At 42.4% G+C, this 16,461-nt stretch overlaps 1 protein-coding gene across 2 annotated transcripts in view; it reads right to left on the bottom strand.

Moving 5' to 3' along the window:
* The window catches only part of VWA8 (von Willebrand factor A domain containing 8), a 186,131-nt gene extending 170,404 nt beyond the window's left edge, over positions 1–15,727 (bottom strand). Inside the window, exons 1-2 of one of the 2 annotated variants that reach the window (XM_065848747.2) lie at positions 15,517–15,727; positions 3,231–3,308 (exon numbers count right to left, since the gene is read on the bottom strand). In XM_065848747.2, coding sequence (XP_065704819.2) covers positions 3,231–3,308; positions 15,517–15,661 — 223 coding nt within the window. In that variant the 5' untranslated portion in view covers positions 15,662–15,727. Of the gene's footprint in view, positions 1–3,230; positions 3,309–3,550; positions 3,651–15,516 lie in introns of those variants that run through there. The other variant, XM_065848831.2, reaches the window with a different exon arrangement.
* Positions 15,728–16,461: the final 734 nt, after the last annotated feature.

Below are 16,461 nucleotides of genomic sequence, written 5' to 3'. Positions count from 1 at the left end.
GACTACAGCCAAACTCCCAGGTGCACTTGCACCTTCACAGAGCAGCAGAGCTGACATGGTGTTGGATGAGAACAACCCCTTTCCTGCCTTAATAAGGATTTGCCTTCATTAAACAAAGTGTCCTGGAAGAGCTATGTTAGGAATTGTTTTGTCAAGATCAGTAAATACTCCTGCACCTGGGGAGAAATAACCCCAGGCACTAGTACAGGTTAGGGGTGGACCTGCTGGAAAGCAGCACTGGAGAGAAGGACTTGGGAGTTCTGGTCAACAACAGGTTGACCATGAGTCAACAATGTGCCCTTGTGACCAAGAAGGCCAATGGTATTCTGAGGTGCATTAAGAAGAGTGTGACCAGCAGGTTAAGGGCAGTTCTCCTCCCTCTCTACTGGTAAGGTCACATCTGGAGCACTGTGTCCAGTTCTGGGCTCCCCAGTTTAAGACGACAAGGAATTACCGGAGGGAGTCCAGAGGGGGGCTACAAAAATGGTCAGGGGCCTGGAGCATCTTTCTTATGAGGACAGACTGAGAGAGCTGGGTCTGTTCAGCCTGGAGAAGAGAAGGCTGAGACGGGATCTCATTAATGTTTATAAATATCTCAAGGGTAGGTGTCAAGAGGATGGGATCAGACTCTTTTCAGTGGTGCCCAACAATAGGATGAGGGGCAACAGGCACAGACTGAAGCACAGGAGATTCCATCTGAATATGAGGAGAAACTTCTTTACTTGGAGGGTGCCAGAGCACTGGAACAGGCTGCCCAGAGGCTGTGGAGTCTCCTTCTCTGGAGACATTCAAAACCCACCTGCACACATTCCTGTGTGATCTGCTCTGGTGAACCTGCTTTAGCAGGTGGTTTGGACTGGACAATCTCCAGAGGTCCCTTCCAACCCCAACCATTCTGTGATTCTGTGAAATATCAGGTAGATTGTAATTTCCATACAATTTCCAGAAACCATTAACAAAAGCAGTGCACTGACATGAAGTCAGTGTTAAAAAAAAAAAAAAGTGCATTCTCACAATTCAATTTTAGATCTAAACTATCATGGAAAGCCACACAAATTTCTCCAAAGTACAATTAAAGAAGCAGCTGTGCTTTTCAGACATGGCGATATTTTAAAAATTTAGGTTTTATTTTTACTGATAAAAGAACAAGCAGTGCAAAAATAAATGCCTTCATTCTAGAATGTGTCAGACAGAGCTATGACAGAAATCCCATTAACAAAATCCCCTTGTATATGACTCATTTTTAATTGTCACTTATAAAAAAATAAGAGCAATTTATATTTTATGCACCTTTAATTATCATCTTGCAATAAAAAGCCCTTTGCCAACAACAGTAAAACAAATTAATATTTTACATTAACACACAAAATGGACTACTTCATACAGAACTTGCTAGGCACCTAGCATAAAACCTCAAAAAGGAAAGACATGAAAACATAAGGTAACCAGCAGTACTTGTCTGTTTCTGAAAAATGTAACAAGGCTCAATAAAGGAGTTAAAAATCAGTTTAATTTGATAACACAAAGATTAAATATTTTGGTATAAATTACATGACAAAATGACAAATTTTAAGTTTGGTAGGTATTTAACATATTTACATTCCTTACTGTATGACTTTTTTTCAGATTTTTAAGGCTATTTTTAAGCCTAGAGTAACGATGCTGTGTTTAGAATAAGTTGTAATGTCCCTAAAATTTGCTGTAAATTATAGATACTTTAATGTGGCTTTTATGTGGCAGAATAACATAAGAATAATCATGCTATTCTACAAAAAAGATGAGCTAGAAAACAATATAATATGCAGCACAAATAAATTAACTGTGACTGCTTTAATTTCCAACTTTTAGTTCTTAATCCACTGCCAACATTACAATGTCTGACACCTTTTTGGGGATATTTCTCACTTAAGTGGATGACCAAATTATTTTCAGTCTTAGTTCAAAATAAATCAGATAAGTACCTTGGCCATTTCAGTATTAGTTACTATAATAAAATTTCAAAATATATAATATTTCAGTTTATAGATCAGTGTAAATATGCAAGTATGTTCAACTACTTTACACCAAAACATCATGTATCTACAGAATCATTCACACAGCAAAACAAAAAATGCTGCTAAAACAATTAAAAAATGTGTTAAGTAATGCAGATACTCCCTAAATGCCTAACAAAGAGGAGATAATTGACATGAAGCCAATACAATCTACTTAGTTTCACTAAAGGAATATAACTTAGTTCTCCATAGTAACATAATCCTAGAACTTAAGCACTAAGTCGTAAAAAAATTTCTAAATTTAAATATACAAAGAAATTGTACTCAAGGATTTAGAAACAGCTTTCTGCTACTAAATACATATTCTACGTTGATTTTAATTAATTTAATCCTACTGTAAGTACACAAATACTGATCAACAATAGTATCCCAAGCCTGACACGGGCTCCTTTCAGTCATGATCATTAAAAAAAAAAAAAAAGAAGAAAAAACTAATAATACACCTAATATGTGCTAACAAACATTACTTCTGGCTGTAGTACCAGATTTTAGCTAAGATCCAATCATCCTGTACATTTCCAAGTTTAAAAACCTTTATGCTATCAGATTAGTTTTCAACCACTTTTTCCTCCTTACAATCGTTAACTAGAAAAATCTCTGATTCCTTAACTCTACCAAGTCTCTTATCTCCACAGTCCAAAGAACTGAAAGAAATGATGTTACAGCAACTTAGATCTAACATTTATCTTGCTGAAAAGTGCAGACTGACCAAAACATGTAACAGTGACTGGCATGGTGTGGAGGAGTGGAAAGCAGGAAGCATTCATAAAATTAACACATTTGGTAGAGCACAGAAAACCAGAAAGCAAAACAGCCTGCAAGAAGTGTAACTACATGAACCAGATCACATTAGTCATTGGCACAGATAACCAATGTCCTTACTTGATTATAAAAATGAGAAAATAGGCATCCAAAATAAATTATGAAAGGCAAAAATCTATAATTTAAGAAGCTATAAAAAGTAATAATACAGAGCAGCACTTAAGAGATTCCTGTATAATGGGTGGAATCAGAGATACAGTAAAGAACTCGGCAAAGACAGCCTTCGCCAAATCACGTGCTTTTTCAAAATGATGGTTCTTAGACGATTTCAATAAAGTCAGTGAGGTGACTTGACTGAGTAAAAGTTTTTAGAACCAAGCCCTGAAATCCATTAAAAGGAAAGCAGATTCTTACTGTACTTCTGTGGAACAAGTTCTGGGTTCTTCGGCGTTTTGAGTTTAAAAGATACATCTCCAATAGTGACAGTATCACCTAAAAAAAGAGAAAAGAAGTTTTTTGGTTCCCAGATACTAAAGTGTATAATGTCCTTATATTAAAGTTTAAATCATGTGCTAAGGCTGACTGTGTTCACAAAGCAGCCTCTAATGTATTTGAGACTAGTTTACTAATTAGTCTCTTCTGCTTTTCAATAGATCAGGTACCCAAACAATCTACATTTAATTAATATTCCTCAACTTTTCCCTTTTGTGGCTGTTGTTATAACCATAACTTACTTTGTTGGGACCTATGGAATTCAAGCTTGCCATAAAACCATGTTGCAGTTACCATAATTGATTTCTTGCATGAAATCCTTAGCCTCTTTGTCTGCAGAAACAGCTAGAAACACTTGTTGCGGTGACGATTTTCCCGAGTTTTCAAGCAGCCTGAAACAGCATCTCTTGGAAGTACAAAACTACATGCTCATGTCAATGGGCCCTTCCTGCACTCCACGACTGTAGGGCTGCAAAACCTGACACCTTTCCAAGGTTTGAGAGGTCTCAAGCATTTCCTGCTCTGGATTTCACCAAAACTAAAGCGCCTGCCATTTTATTTAATGGTCTCCCACTATGACCTGCCTGTCTTATCTCCTTCTGTAAAAGCAGGCTTGAATCAAATTGCAGGGCACGGTCTGTGTACTTTGTCATGGAAATCAGAAGTGAAATCTAGTTTGTAGCCAGGAAATGGGCGAGCACCAAGACGGCAGCAGTCACACAGAAAAACAACACAACACTCAAAACCCATGAAACCAAGAAAATGAGCTGCAGATCGGTAATAAACCCAAAGTTTATTCTTTTGAAGAGCCCATCTGGGCCATGCAAATGAGCTCGCAAGTACTAAGATCATGAAACTAAGATGACTATAGTAAAATGATGTTTTTTCCATTCCTGTCGCTGAAGATATCACCACCTTCACTGCCCAACAGGCACTGCAGTGCGTGCGTGAGGATGGAGAGGATCACTGGACTGAGACGGCTGCACAGGGTGCAGTTCTGCCCCAGCACTCTCATTACACTGCCTTTCCATAAACCGAAGCCAAGTTTTGGAACAGTTTCTTGTGCTTTTCTCAGAAACGAGATGTAGAAAGTACACAGTCCACAAACAAGATCCAACTCTAAAAATCATAGAATCATAGAATGTCCTGAGTTGGAAGGGACCCACGAGGATCATCGAGTCCAACTGCTGTCCCTGCACAGGACAACCCCACAGTTCACACCATGTGTCTGAGGGCGTTGTCCAGTCTCTTTTTGAACACTGTCAGGCTTGGGGCTGTGACACTTCCCTGGGGAGCCTGTTCCAGTGCTCCACGACCTTCTAGGGAAGAACCTTTTCCTGATGTCCAACCTGAACCTCCCCTGGCACATCTTCCTGCCATTCCCTCGGGTTCTGTCATTGGTCCCCAGAGAGAAGGGATCAGCGCCTGCCCCTCCTGCTTCCCTTGAGAGGAAGCTGTAGCCGCCATGAGGTTTCCCCTCAGTCTCCTCCAGGCTGAAGAATCCTTTCATAGGTCTGCACCTTGTCCTGTTCCATCCAAGAGGACCTAGCCTACAATCACCTATCTCCAGCAATGCGTAAAGAGTCAAAGAGTTCAGAAGGCCAATGCTGGAACCAGACAGGGAGGTCCAAATTAACACAGGCAAATAAAACTTCTCTCATACATACAGCAGCTCTTCTTTCAGCCAGCAGTGACTCTGGTTTGCACTCAAACGCTGGTCTCTTCCAGCACACCCAGATGTTACTGCGGATCCCACAGGGGCAAGAATCCCCAGGTTCTGACGTGACTCACTCACACAATCCATGGGAAAGGTCACACATTTAGAACTAGATTTGTATCACCCAGAGGAGAATCACCTGCAGTAGGAAGCATCCAAGAATGGATTAGAGCTGATTTCCTCCCACATTTAAGATCTTAACAATTATGCTGAGAATGGGATTCACAGCCTGACATACATGCCTGCACATGCCTCTTTATGTTGTTCCTGAAGTCCAAATAATCAGCTCTCCATTTTTCCCTTAAAATATTGACAGAAGGTAGTAAGCTGGTGGTTGTTCCAACATTTAATGTGACAACACAGTGCTTCAACGGCTTGTCAGAAAGTGGGAGACTTAGGCAATGGCACTCCTGCTAAATAAAAGGTGGCCAAGGGTTCATTCCTGGTCCTAAGGACAATCAGCACCAAGCAGTTCCCAGCCTCCCTGCTAGAGCTCAGCACCATTCTTGGGCAGATCTGTGTCAGACAAGCAGTGGAACGGTGCAAACAGAGCTGGGGCCCAGCTAACGATTCAGGGTTTCATCTCATTTTCTGGGACTCACTAAATTTGCAGTTCAAAAGCACCCAAAAGGACCATGCCCTCTTCAGTCTGAAGTGTTCAAACTCACTCCAAAAGAAAGTCCAGCAATGGCTTAGGGGTCTGGTCCCTATTCTGGGAACTGTTATATATCTCAAATTAAAGAGTCACTAGACAACAGACACAGCCACTGCAGGGAATAAAATCCAGGCTCCAGCTCCCCCAGGATTCTGTCCGTTTCTCTAAGTGTTAAAGCAAGAAAAACTATTTTACTGCCTAAGCATCATCTCCTGTTCCTCCTCTTCTGCTGCAGCTCAAATCACTCTTTCCCACTGGGGAACAGCTAAAGGATTGACCAAAATGCCTCCAAGGCGATGAAAACATCCTATGAGCCCATTGCTTCTTGCAAAAGTTGACACATCTCTCATTAGCTCAGCTAGGAGGAATTTTAACATCCTAAAAAGAGCAAGTTGCCTGATATATCCTTAGGAAATTAGTGCCAGTTTATTTTCTCACCATTCCCCAGCCAACATGCAATGAGATAGGAGTATATGACTAATTAGCCCCTACCTTAAATCACCTCAGCTTCGTAAATACTCTTCCATGCACGCACAGTCTCCCAAAACACAGCAGGGACAAGATGTCGAAACAAAAAGGTGTCAGACTTTTTCAATACATTGGAATGATGATATCATCTACAGGAGAGAATTTTAATTACCTATTTCACTGGCACAGTACTGAAAAGCCTTAGTTGATTTCCTGTACTCTCCTCCCCCCAAAAAAAAGCACACCACAACTGAGTTTTGTCTAGGTGAAAAATAGAAAAGGCATCTCTTCTGGTGGTATTTATGTCAGTCCATAACATGCTACCCTTGATCAAGTCATGCCCAAAAACTCCACAAATCTTCCAGCCATAAATGGACCCTATAAATTTTCATGAATATTGGGCTGGGAAGGGAACAAGTTCTGGAGAAAGCTGAGCACACAAAATCCCTAGCATACAGTCAGGGCATTCAGCTTTTAACAGGTTTGTTGCTGCCTGGAGACAAATGTTGCTTCCAACTTGCATCTGTCCACAAAGCAAAAATATTAGCAGTGTTTAATAGAACTTCACGCAGCAATAAACCAAGACAGCACAGTCTATTTTTCTAGCTAAATGAGCACAAGGGGAATTAGCCCACTAATCTTATCACACACTTCCACCTGAGCTATATTTTCTTGTCTAATTTGTTTCTTCCATACTTATTTAAAATCTCATGTTTGGTTACCTCTTTTCCACTGAATTTCCAAACTCTTTGAACAGAGATGTCATCCCAGACAAGCTTTTTCCAACATTTCACCACCTGGCAAGGAACTAACAACAGACTGCCTGGTGAAACAGTGGTGTTAAATCAGCAAGATTCATAATCTGAGAACATGTATCCCAAAGGACTTGTCTTCTCTGCAAATTATGGAATAGCCCATAAATATGCCAAACCAACTCACAAGCTACTACTGCAGTATTGTGGAGAAAAGACGTACATGGGGTTTTGCAATGGAGGCTTTGCAGCCTATATCAGGCTTGCTCAGGCAAACAGCAAAGCTGTGCCCCTGCTTGCTTATTTCTCACAAAAAAAAACCATCAGTAATCCTAGTTATCACAGTCTTTGGGGAAAAAAAAGTGGGACACAAGCAGAACCCTGCTCTACATAAAGACCTATGGCTGCTGAAACAAAGCAAGTGCCAAATAAATCAGAATCCAACGGACAAGGGAAGGGGGCCATCCCATTCATGGGGGTGGTCAACAATGAGACAAAGCAAGTCATCTAAGAGCCCATGCAATATGGACTAGAAATTGCGTGGGCACATAAAGGTCATGACTCAATAATGAGACCCTGAAGAGATTCTCTGAAACAAGGAAGATATGAAAACAGCCTGAATACATGCAATGAGCTCTTTCTCCTGCACCTGGAATAGACAGGTGTGAATTGCACCTCTGGCAAAATGGCACTTCACCCATGCACATACAGCTGGCCGGTCACTGCAACACTCTGAACCTGGTGCACGTTCTCCTTTAGAGGCACATTTTAAACAGACCACAATATTAATACCTACATCTGCTTGTTACTATTACTGACAAGGGTTCTTCAAGTGAGCAGGCCTATTTCTTCCACTCTGTCCACTGAGGGCTACTGAATAGAAAGGCACTATTGCCTTCAGTTCCAAGCCCCTGAGCGGCAGAGGTGGCATTCAAGGGCTGGAGGAGCACTTTGGCAGAGCACCCTTGCATGAACACCCTGTGCTTTCATTCTCCCCCCAGCATCTAACAGAATCAAAGAATGGCTGGGGTTGGAAGGGACCTCTGGAGATGATCTAGTCCAACCCACCTGCTAAAGCAGGTTCACCTAGAGTAGGCTGCAAAGGACCACATCCAAGTGGGTTTTGAATGTCTCCAGAGAAGGAGACTCCACAGCCTCTCCGGGCAGCCTGTGCCAGTGCTCTGGCACCCTCAAAGTAAAGAAGTTTCTCCTCATTTTCAGATGGAACCCCCTGTGCTTCAGTCTGTGCCCGTTGCCCCTCATCCTATCACTGGGCACCACTGAAAGGAGTCTGGTCCCATCCTCTTGACATCCACCCTTGAGATATTTATAAGCATCGATGAGATTCCCTCTCAGCCTTCTCTTCTCCAGGCTGAACAGACCCAGCTCTCTCAGCTCTCTTCATAAGAAAGATGCTCCAGGCCCCTGATCATCTTCGTAGCCTCTCGCTGGACTCCCTCCAGTAATTCCTTGTCCTCTTAAACTGGGGAGCCCAGAACTGGATACTGTAGTCCAGATGTAGCCTCACCAGGGCAGAGTACGTTGTACTCACCATTCTCCAATACGGAACAGTACGACCTTTGTTCTGACCCATTACAGATGCTTTTCACTTACAATCTTAGCAAGAAGGCCTCTTGAAGATGCAGTTTTATTGTGCACTTGGGACCTTTGATCTGTCTTCTATTTAAAAGCTGGTGTCACACCAACTATCCCTCTCCTCCTCTCCCAGTCCCAGGAAGACACTATTCCTTAATCCTACTATTTTTCCCTATATGTTGAGAAGCAAAAGACGTTGCTGCTTAAATTATTCACAGCAACACTGGTCATATATGAAGATAAACAGATTGCACCTCAACTACAATTTAAGAGCTTAAGAAGGAGAAAAAAGTGTTATTTCTTCTACTCACCATTTTTCTGGTGAAATAACATGTTAAGAAAAAAGTAGGAAATGAACAAATTTGAAAAGGTTATTTTTAAATCAAGAAAAAAACACCCTGCACAGATCTATATGTGTGTTTAGTTTTTCAAGTGCACAAAAGAAACAGTTCCAATCTTGTCTGTAAATCTGTACATTATCAGGGGTTTGTGAGACACTACAATGAAGCTTCAGGAATGCCGAGTTTTTAGGTATCTGAAATTATTGTCTTTTGGCCTCTTTAGTCCTGAATTTATGTGAGATCAACACATACCAAGATGACTGTTGGAATATTACACATTCACTTGTACACAGACTATCCATCTGGTTTCAAAAGCCAGTAACAGCAAGAGCATATTAAAACTGTGAAGGTGCTAAGCTTTGCTAACATTAATTTCTGTGTGATAAGATCACACCTGTCAGAGGAAAGTTAAAAATCTGTATTATATTCAAATGTGTATTTCCAGGTCTTAATTTCATTCTAAAGTGAAGGAAAATATAGACTAAAAAGATGCTTTTAACTGATATTTATCCAGTACATTTCCATAAGGGCACAGGAAAGAGTGTGAGCCCTCATCCTTGAAGAGCCAACTTATTTTGAAGAAACAGTAATGACACTTTCCAGGATTTTTTTAATCTTTTTCCTCAACTTTTCTGAATATATTACTCAGAGGGAAAGAAAAAAAAAGAAAGAAAAAAAAGGCTACCTTCATGGCTGCAAACATTACACAATTACACACAGTCACCAGGTAGTACTGTAACCTATTCTGCATCTTATATTAGTACTGGCAGCACCCCAAACCCATGAGTAAGAGGGACAGAAACCCATTCCCCACACTCACTGGGTTTGTAAGTAAATTAATCTTCATTAAAGTCACTCTTCTTTTTCTGAGCAAAATAAAGTTTTTCCCTCTAAGAAACCAAAATAATGACTTCAAATATAAAAGTTGAGTATTACCAGATTTCTACTCAATGTTACTGTTAGATCCTCTATGTTTTTAATTTATAGCACTGAAGCTAATGTTTGATTTTCAATTATCTGCTTTAGGCTAATGATTCTCTTTAAAGTCCAAAGCGTCTTGGTCTTTACTGTAGGAAGTGATCCTTTTCCTCCATTTTTCTTCATTAGCTGAGGATCAACAACATAAATGTGGATTCTTTTCTGACATCCAATCACGTAGGAAGCTTACAATCATTTTTATTTTTCATCAGGGCCAATAGCATGCCCTAAGGGTACAGAGCCTCATGATGCTCAATTACAAAAGTGTTAGGATGTGAAAAGTCAGATTTAAATATGTTTAATATCATGATGACTTCAAATAGGCCTAATATGTACATTTCAGAATATATTTTAGTAATACACTTACCATGTCAAAGAAGTGCTAAGTTGCCCATTTCATCAGCTATCAAAACACCTTAGAAATACTGGTTGGAGTGGACTCAGAAGCATCTTCTCCAACTTGCTGCTCACCATCAGCTTACCACCAAGACCAGATCTGGTCAGCTGTGGCTCTGGCTCACTGAGTCTCAAAAACCTTCAAGGATGGATGTTCCACAGCCTTTCTAGCCAACTTTTGCTGCTGCACTACTCTCCTAGTAAAAAGGTTTGTCCTACTGTGCAGTCCAAGCCTCCCATTATTTGCCACTATTAACTAAAGTTAGACTTCATCATCTTTGCAACTATAATTCTAAGTTGCCAACAGATTTCTCCTACTTTAGGCCTCTCCTTGCAAGACTAACAAGCCCAGATGCTTCAGTTTCTCCTCACCATCAGGTGTTCTAAGCCTCTAACAATTTTGGTAGTCCTCAAGTGGACTCCATCAGTTTCTCAATATCTTCCTAGAACTAGGGAACCCAAAACCACACACAGCATTCCAGGTGGAGCCTCACCAGTGCTATCTAGAGATGAATCATCCCTTTGCCATTGCTCACCTCCCCCCTAAGGTAGCTCAGTCTGTGGTTCACCTTGTTTGCTATGAGGTGTTGGCTCATATTCAACCAGACAACTACTGCAACTTCATAGCCTTTTCAACAAAGCTGCTACTCAGTTCCTCCCCAGTCTGTAGTGACACACAGAAACACTTAAGTCCAATAGCAGAACTTCATACTTCTCAAACTTTCTGAGGTTTCTGTTGGTCCAGTTCTCAAGTTTTTCAAGGCCCTTCTGGACTAAAGATCTGTAGTTTGTCAGATGATAGGGATTTTGTCCCTACATACCAAATAGCACTTTTACACTCCTCTTCTGTTGTCTGTCCTTATGTCCACTTTTATATGCCCCTTTTTTGTGTTTTAGTTGACTGAGAAGTTTCCTGCTTGGCCAAGCAGGCCTCCTGCTGAAATACCAAATCTTCCTGCACTGTGGAATGGTTCATTCCTTGAGCTGTCATTAAGTTTTCTTTAAAAATCTACTCAGTCTCCTGGGCACCCTTCTTCATGGTTGTTATCCAAGGAATTCTACCTACCAGTCTCCTGAATAAGTGAAAGCCTGCAGTCCCTAAGCCCAGGATCCTACTTCTGCTGCTCACCTTTCCAGCCTTCCTCCAGATCCACAGCTCAATCATGTTATAGTCATTCCGATCCAGGCTGCCACCTATGACCAAAACAGCCACAGTTCCTCCCTAGCTGTGAGCAGCAAACAAAGTGAAGCTCTTCGCCACCTGCATTACAAAATTCTTACCCACACAGCCTAGAAACCACCAAGAGCACATGCACGATGCCAGACTGCCCTCCTAGCAGATGTCTGGCTGGTTGAAATCCCCCATGAACACGAGGCCACATAAGGGGGAGGTTTCTGCCAGCTGTCTTTGGAAAGCGATACCCACCACCTCCTCTTAGTCATACAGTAACAGATGCCCACCATGGCCCCAACGTTCCCTTTCAAATCTCCTGTGGCCAATGCTACTTCTGGGAAAATCAGCTTACACTGTTTTAAAACTATATGAAGATTCGTAAAGCACAGTTTGCTCAGTGAAAAAAAAAAAAAAAAAAAGCCAAATTATCAGTTTGTTCCAAACTGAGCTTAGGTACCAAATGCATTACTATAATTTCAGTAATGTATTTCAACTACAATGGAAAACCAACAGTTTTTTTTTTTTTTTTTTTTTCTAAAAAAACCCCACAACTTCTCATTTATCGCAAAGATACCAAAATAGACAAAACAGCTTTAAAATTCGTTATGGCATCTCCTACGCAACTATCCCGCCTCCCTGAGTTTGCCAAGCAGGTAACTTCAGTCTTATAAATTAGAATGGGCAGGTGGTGCAGAGCACACAAACACACAGCAGGACTGCAACAGTTGCTAAACAGGAAAATTTAAATTTTGAACAACCACTAACCATTACAACTCAGAAGCAAGTTACTGGCATCCGCTCACAGGAGCAACAGTGAAACCCTACCGAAGAGCATACAGAAACTTATCTGCCTGACAGCTCATCCCGTTTTTTCTGGCTATATCAGCATGTCTAATAAGAGACACTATTTTTTTGCCACCAGCCTTTTGTCTCTTAAATGTTAGAATAATTAGAAATAACTCAAGCATAACTCCACAAACTTCCACAGACAACTGGCTTTGAAAATTCCCGTCTCCATTTGCTGCCTTCTCTGTGCTGACGTAACAACTGTTTGTAAGGCCTTGCCATAAATCAAATCACTGGAATCGTTTCAGCCACCACAATGCAGCCCTGTAAGTACAACTACGGAGGCAGTGAACAATAACAGGAATGTTAAGAGAAATAAGAAAGAATGAAGTCTCTTAAATAGGTTTTGCCAGTGAAAAAAATATTGTCAGAACCACATTTCCAGCTGTCAACATGTGAACTTCAACAAAATAATGACACAGGTGAAGCTGGAAAAGGGAATGTGCTGGAAAGCATTTACATCCATTATCAAATATTTGTTTAGTCTTTGGACAGTGACAGGCCCTGAAAATAAAACAAAAACAAAAAACCCAAAACCACAACACCCCAAAATCCTGTTGAACACATAGTCCCATGTATAGTCTTCTTTCAGATTATAAATTTTTACCACAATCATTTGGATCCCGTACACTGATGATTAACATTACAGGATTCTGAAATCTGATACAGTTTTCACAACTGACTGTGTTATGCTCAGCAGATATTGTTGCATGTATTACGGAGACCTTTTAGGCTTTAAACATGAGTTTGATGAGAAATTGGGACTGAGCAGGTTTTAGAAAGCAGAAGAAGCAAACCTGGATGGGCAGAGCTGCAGAAAGCAGTTTACGAAACTAGTACGTATTTTGGTCTACACAAGTGACAAAGCCTAAGTTGTTTTATGTACATCGAGCAGCAAAGCACACGAGAAATATTACCTTGCCTGTACTATGTGACAGGCAACGACTTTTGATTTTCAGCTCTTCAATTTTCACTAAATTCAGCATTTGTTCCCACCAACCCTTTAAAGCATCTCTGCATTCTGTCAGATTTTTTTGAAAGTTTCACATTACATAGAGATAGATGCAAATAATTAAATGCCAGTGAACCAAGTCACAGAGAACTTCACTCTGATCAGCTCATACTGTGTTTAAAATAATAATTCATCATAAATAACTCTGCAGTCTACAAAAACGTTTTTTCTTTAGTTTTTTGGAAGGAAACATAAAACTGGCACTAAAAAAATGAATCTGATATTCATCCTTGCATTTATTACTACAAATGGCATTTCCCTCAATAAATGTGTTGTGCAAATCCAAACCTTTCCTAGCTATTCCCATTACCCTTTAGTCACCGTGTGCCTCTGCCTTTGAGATATCTCTTAAGTTTTACCACTAGAAAGCTCTGGCAGTTCCCCCACAGCCCCCAGTGCACCAGCAGGTCATATTTGCATTACAAAGACTAAGCTAAAAAGCTGAGCATGATTCCTTCACATGTAACAGGACAAAAACTGACAACAATTTCTCCCTTACACTTAAAAGGTACCATCACAGAGAGTAAATCCGATCTGGCAGGGATGTCAGATCCAAATTACTGGGTAGACAACAATTTGCTATTTGCTTGACTTTTAACAGCTCCCAGGCCTTTCAGAAATATTTTCTTTATCACTAGGGAAGAGACACGCAAGCTCAAAACTGCTTACAACGAGACTTGTAATTACAGAAGCTGCATAGAAATAGCAAAAACACATAATGTGCACAAAATTTCAGACCATCTCTTTGTAACTTCAGTAACCTCCAAGGAGTGATAGGGCCAGCAAGAAGGATGTGCAATCATGTTTAAAATAAAATTAATTTTTAAAAACCCAAACAAATAATAAACAGTATTCTTAATATCAAGGTGCCAATACACAGGAGCACAGGAAGCACTATAAAGAATGAGATGTCTCAGGTGCTGGGAGGGCCAATATCCCTAATATTATCTCTTAGCCCACCTTTAATAAACTACGAGATTGTCTAGAGCTTTGAGAGCTAAATCTTTCTACCAAAACTATTACCATCATTGATTGTAACTGGCAATACTTCTATTGTTCATACACAGCGTATTAATGAATATTGCTAAGTTACGCCCAGTTACATTCCACAGCATATGGAAATTATGAAGTATTTTTAGTAATACTGCATTTGCTACCATTTCGTTTCGCTGAATTTCTTCTCGTTTTTAAGGTTATTCATCCCAACAAAGGGCTGAAAAGTCTGGAGCTACCCTCTTCAGGTTCTTGTTTGTTAATTTGTTCCCTTAATTCCTATTTGGTTTAAGATAAATAATCCTAGTTTTTCTAGTCCTTTTCACAAATTATTTTATATTCAAAAATTCTTGAGGGAATTTTAGTGTTATCAACTCCTCAAAGGCTTCCTTCTTGAGGAACCTTTGAGAAACCAAACACATATTCAAAGAAATGAACTGGTCAACTAATAAACAGACTATAATAAAATTAAAATGGAGGTAAACGGTATTAAAGGGGAGCAATTAAGAGCTTTAGAGAGTACCCCACCATCAGAATCACTTGCTGTCATTCTGCCTCCCTAATTTACAGCTGTTCATAGCTCGCTCTGCATTTAGTAGCTTTGTTGCTTTTGGCATTCACCCAGAAAAGCGCCAGCTACCACAGGCATATGTCACTGTTTCCAAACGCCACTTTTGCTCCTCATGGGCCTCTCATCTGTTCTCTAGGGTCACCGCAGGACACTCCAGGACAGTTCAGTTCATCCCTCCTACCACATGCAAGCTCAAGGTCAACACCCCGTTTCATTACTGTGCACTGCAGGTACAACCAAACACACACCAGCCTTGGCAACCCCTGACACGGCTGTGGCTTTGCGAACAGAGGAAGGACAAAGCCAGGCAGTGCAGAACCAGAAAGCATGGCGAGGCGCTGGATGGAGAAGAGCGGTTGGCACAGGCTGCGGGGCTCTCCTTGCTTCGCTGCGGGTCAAACGCTCTGGAGGAGAAGCCGTGGAAAGCCGCACTAAGCGACCCTGCCAGCCTGTGACTGAACTCTGCCCTCACCTCTCACACAATACTCATTAAAAAAGAAAAAAGGGAGGGCAGCGCCAACGGGACAAGCCAGCAGCCCTGCAAACCCGCCCCCAGGCCTCGCCAGGGCCTCCCGGCTGAGGGCAGATCGATGCTGCCCACATGCTGTGTCCGCCGTCAGGGCCTGCGGATCGGCCTGGGCAAAGGAGGCCAGCGCGGGGCTGTAGGGATCCCGGGCCGGGCCACCCCGCGGGGGCCGGGGGTCGTTACCTGAGCTGTGCAGCGCCCGGACCTCCCGGTGGCCGCACCGCGCCGCGGCCGCGCCGCCGCCCAGCACCTGCCGCAGGAGCAGGCGGACCCTGCGCGCAGCGGGAGCCCCGGGCCCGCCGCCCAGGCACAGCACCTGGGACTGCATGGGGCTGCGGGGAGGCCGCCGGGCCGGGCCGGGCTGAGCCAAGGCGGGGAAGGGAAACGCCGAGGCACAAAGTCCCACCGGAAACCAGCACCGGGCCGACCGGCGGCCGGGGCGGGGACGGGCCGGCGGGGGCGGCCGCGGGCTGAGCCTGACTGTGCCGCCGGGGTGCCTGGGGACGGCGGGCAGGGTTCGTTTCGTCCCCAGCTGTGCCGGAGGGTGTAGGGAGGACCTGGCCGGAGGGCATGGGGAGCCCGGGGCCTTTTCAGGCCGGGCAGGCGCGGCCGGAGCGGGAGGCGATGGCGGGCGGGGCCCGGGACCCCTCACTGACCCCTCCGCTTCCCCTCACTGTCCCCTCAGCGCTGGCCGCTGTTCGGGAGCTGATACCCCGGTGTGTTCTGTAAGAAGAATTGGGGTGCCAGCTCTGAGGACGACGTGTTGTTTTGGTATTGGTTTTTGCTTGTTTGGTTTGGAGTCTTATTGTATGGAAGAGGCTGAAGTCGGTAGCTGGAAACGTTTAAAACACCCTGGAACGCCGGGTGTGGGCAGCGGTGGCTGAGGTAAAATCCTTGTGCCAAAGGCATTTCCTACCTCTTGACTTTTTAAATGCTCATGAATTCACGGGACCTTCTGTCCCAGTGCCACCCTGCACCTGTGTTCATGATGACGTTACTTTTATACCTTAAGAAGAATTTGAACCAAGTTATTCAGGAGTGAAGTTTTGCGCATGCATGGCTTAGATGTGAGCTTTTTGTAAAATGTTATTTATTGAAGTGGATTTCAAAACTACCTCTATTCAATTA

The sequence above is a fragment of the Patagioenas fasciata genome, chromosome 1, assembly GCF_037038585.1.
Source record: "Patagioenas fasciata isolate bPatFas1 chromosome 1, bPatFas1.hap1, whole genome shotgun sequence".
NCBI lineage: Eukaryota > Metazoa > Chordata > Aves > Columbiformes > Columbidae > Patagioenas > Patagioenas fasciata.
Note: the sequence above shows the minus strand (reverse complement) of the source record. Positions and strands in the feature narration are given on the sequence as shown.